A 3,438-nucleotide genomic window follows, 5' to 3' on the forward strand; every position below is an offset into this window, starting at 1 on the left:
ATTTAGCTAGTGGCCATTAGTATTATACTAAATCCATTAACTACGCGAATAGGGTTTTTACCTAAGCTTGCAACGTGTTAGTGATGAATTGATGATGTAATTAAGTAACTCAAAGCTTTGTTAACTCATCTGGTTTGATCTGATTTTTCTAGTTTATGATGTGATCTGGTCTAAATGTAATTTGTAAGTGTAATTTGTTTTATTTTTCTGATGTGATTTGAATGTTTTGTGTGAATGTTTTTATTTTTATTTATTATGGCCTATCTAATTTTTTTTTTATATGATGTAGTCTGATCATTCTAGCATAAATAAGTGAGTAATAAGAATAAGGTGAAAACCGTAGTTTAAGGAATAAATAGAACGCATTATATGCTATGTCTCCAAACTATGCTGCAAGTCTGCAACCATTTGAGGAAAAAAATAAAAAGGAATAATTTTTCAGTAGCAGAGGATGCTAACTCTATGCAGACCTAATAATTTTCCCCTTCAATTCATACTCCGTAATAATTTATTAAGTACGGATCGAGTAATAAAGTTTTCCCAATTTTTTCCGTATAATTCCAAATGAAACAGAAATCATGTTCCACAGTCATACAATATTTCTACTACGTACTGTACGAGATATCTATATTCTGATGTGCATGATACAAACTACTTCGTATGTGTGTATGTGTTCATAAAAAATCGAAATCGAACCGTACCAATACTCCAAAAAAGGACTAAACAGCCGGTAAACTGACCGAAAAAGTAAATGGTATGATTCGGGTAAAAATAGCGGCTAAACGGGTCGTTTTATCAATTTTGACAAAATGGTTAATTAAAATAACCCAATAATTAAAAAACAAATTAATTTAATTTAGTCGGAGGTGAGAAAAATTACATACTTATGGCAGTTAATTTTTTCAAGCTTTTGTTTGTGACATTTTTTTGTTTGTTTGTGATAAATATATTGTATCTATTGTTGATTATCTCTATTATATAAGGGAAGAGCTAGGGGTAATTTCGTAATCACACTTTTGGGGTCCCCTATGATAAGACAATAATACCATCAGTTAATTCACAATTTAATTAATTAATGCCCCTACTAATTACAAAGTTTAAATTACTACTCCATTAATTATAAAAGGCAATATAAAAGGCAAAAGAGAGTATTTAAGACTTTAAGTTGATAATCAATCTCTTATAATTACGTTAAATTATTAAAAAAAAGTTGGTGGGAATATTAGTTAATTACGGAATTATTATCATTTTGTTTTTTAAGTTTTCAATTTATGCATCATTTGCGTTAGTTTTCAAACTATGATCATGCATAATTGTCTCAACAAATTTGGTGGATCTCAATCTATCGTTTCGGTTTTTAAGTTTTCAACTTACGCATTTTGTTACTATAGATCTTTCATACAATTTTCTTAACTATTCGATTAATTACGAAGTCTTGAAATAGGTATTAAGAAATTGGTTAAGGTGCTTTCAAAAGAACAAAAAAAAAAAGAGGTAATCATTTTACGATAGTAAATATTAATTTCTCAATATCGGCCTACATGCATTCTAAAAATCCACGCACGCATCGCGTGCATAAAAGACTAGTAGAATATATTGTAACCCTAATATCGTTGTAACCCTAATATCTTTGTAAACCCTAGTTGTATCTCTGTATAAATACACTAGTCAAATGAATAAACAATTCAAGGATCATTTCTTACATGGTATCAGGGCTCTTTTCCTGAACCCTAATACAGCTTTGTCGTTCTTCTCTCCATTCTCTCTTCTCTTCTCTTCCCAATGGCTGACAACTCCAATCCTACCCTCTCCAATATCAAAAATGTTGTTCCCATTGTTTTGGAGCTCAATAAAGGCCAATACTCTCACTGGGCAGAACTGTTCAAACTTCACTGCCGTGTGCATCGTGTTATCGATCACATTATTCCGACTCCCTCTTCCGCGACTGACGAGTCTGTCACGAAGAAAACTGCTGCTGATATCGCCGAATGGCAACGTCTTGACGCTGCTGTCCTTCAATGGATATATGGAACCATCTCTCACGATCTCTTGAGCACCATCATCGTACCCGACACCACTGCCATGCAAGCTTGGGAAAGCATTCGTTTGATTTTTCAAGACAACGAAATTTCAAGGGCTGTTTACTTGGAGCAAAGGTTTAATGATGTCAAACTCGATAATTTTCCCAACATGGACGCCTACTGCCTCGAACTCAAGACTCTCGCCGATCAGCTTGCCGGCGTCGGTGCTCCGAATTCAAATAATAGGCTCATGTTGCGTCTGATTGCCGGGTTGAACGCAAATTATGATGGTATCGCAATCTCCCTTTCTCGTGCCAGACCCATTCCTCCTTTCACAGAAGCCCGTTCGAGTTTGTGTATGGAGGAACGCCGCAAAGCCCACCAGGCAGAGCACGGTGCCGCCCTTGATGCCACCGCACTTATTGCCGCCGATGAACCTGAACATCAACCTGCAACCCGTTCGAATCAGCCTCGCAGGGGAGGTCACAATAGCGGTGGTCGTGGCAATTATAATGGCAAGAAAGGTGGTCGAGGCAAGGGCAGAGGGGGCCACCACAACGGCACCGCCTCCGGGTCACCTGCTGTCGGTGGTCAGCAGGTCCACCAGCAGCTGAAGCAGCAGCAACTTGGTTCTTGGCAGTGGGTTCCCTATGTTAGTGCAACAATGCTGGGCAGTGCCTCCTAGCCCATATCCAATGCAACATCATCGTGGGCCTGGAATTCTGGGTGCACGTCCCAATTAGGCCTTTTCTGCTCAAGGGCCTCCCACTTACTCTCCAACAGACATTGAGGCCGCTTTGCATACAATGTCTCTTCAGGCTCCGGATGATAACTGGTACATGGACACTGGTGCTACGTCTCATATGACTGAAAATGGAGGTACTCTCTCTCCTTATTTTAATATGAGCATGAAACATAATATTATTGTTGGCTATGGTCATGAAATTCCAATTCGAGGTTATGGTCATAAGTCCCTTCCTAATCCGTCTCTTCATCTTAAAAATTTCCTCCATGCCTCTAAACTCATCAAAAACTTAATTTCCGTTCGAAAATTTACCATTGATAATAATGTTACTGTTGAGTTTGATCCTTTTAGGTTTTCTGTGAAGGACCTTCAGACGGGGATACATAGAATGCGATGTAATAGCACGGGTGATCTTTATCCTCTCATCTCCACAAATCAAGCCAACCAACCTTCTGCTTTCACTGCCTTGTCTTCATCATTATGGCACAACCGATTGGGCCATCCTGGATCTTTAGTTTTGGATTCTCTCAAAATTAATAAATTTATTGCTTGTACTAGGAAATCTTTGGTTTGTCAGTCATGTATTTTGGGTAAACATGTTAAGTTTCCTTTTCAGGATTCTAATTCCCGAACTTTATTGCCATTTGATATTTGTCATAATGATTTATGGAC

The 3,438-nt window shown here is 37.7% G+C and overlaps 1 protein-coding gene across 1 annotated transcript; it reads left to right on the forward strand.

The window, feature by feature from the left end:
• Positions 1-1,782: 1,782 nt before the first annotated feature.
• Positions 1,783-2,706, forward strand: LOC110792908 (uncharacterized). Its single transcript, XM_021997726.1, has one exon. The coding sequence runs from the start codon at positions 1,783-1,785 to the stop codon at positions 2,704-2,706; it is 924 nt and encodes a 307-aa protein (XP_021853418.1).
• Positions 2,707-3,438: the final 732 nt, after the last annotated feature.

The sequence above is a fragment of the Spinacia oleracea genome, chromosome 2 (assembly GCF_020520425.1).
Source record: "Spinacia oleracea cultivar Varoflay chromosome 2, BTI_SOV_V1, whole genome shotgun sequence".
NCBI lineage: Eukaryota > Viridiplantae > Streptophyta > Magnoliopsida > Caryophyllales > Amaranthaceae > Spinacia > Spinacia oleracea.

Bases quoted from the DNA above. Each gene is read 5' to 3' on its own strand.
- LOC110792908 (XM_021997726.1), top strand. From the start codon at position 1,783: ATGGCTGACAACTCCAATCCTACCCTCTCCAATATCAAAAATGTTGTT.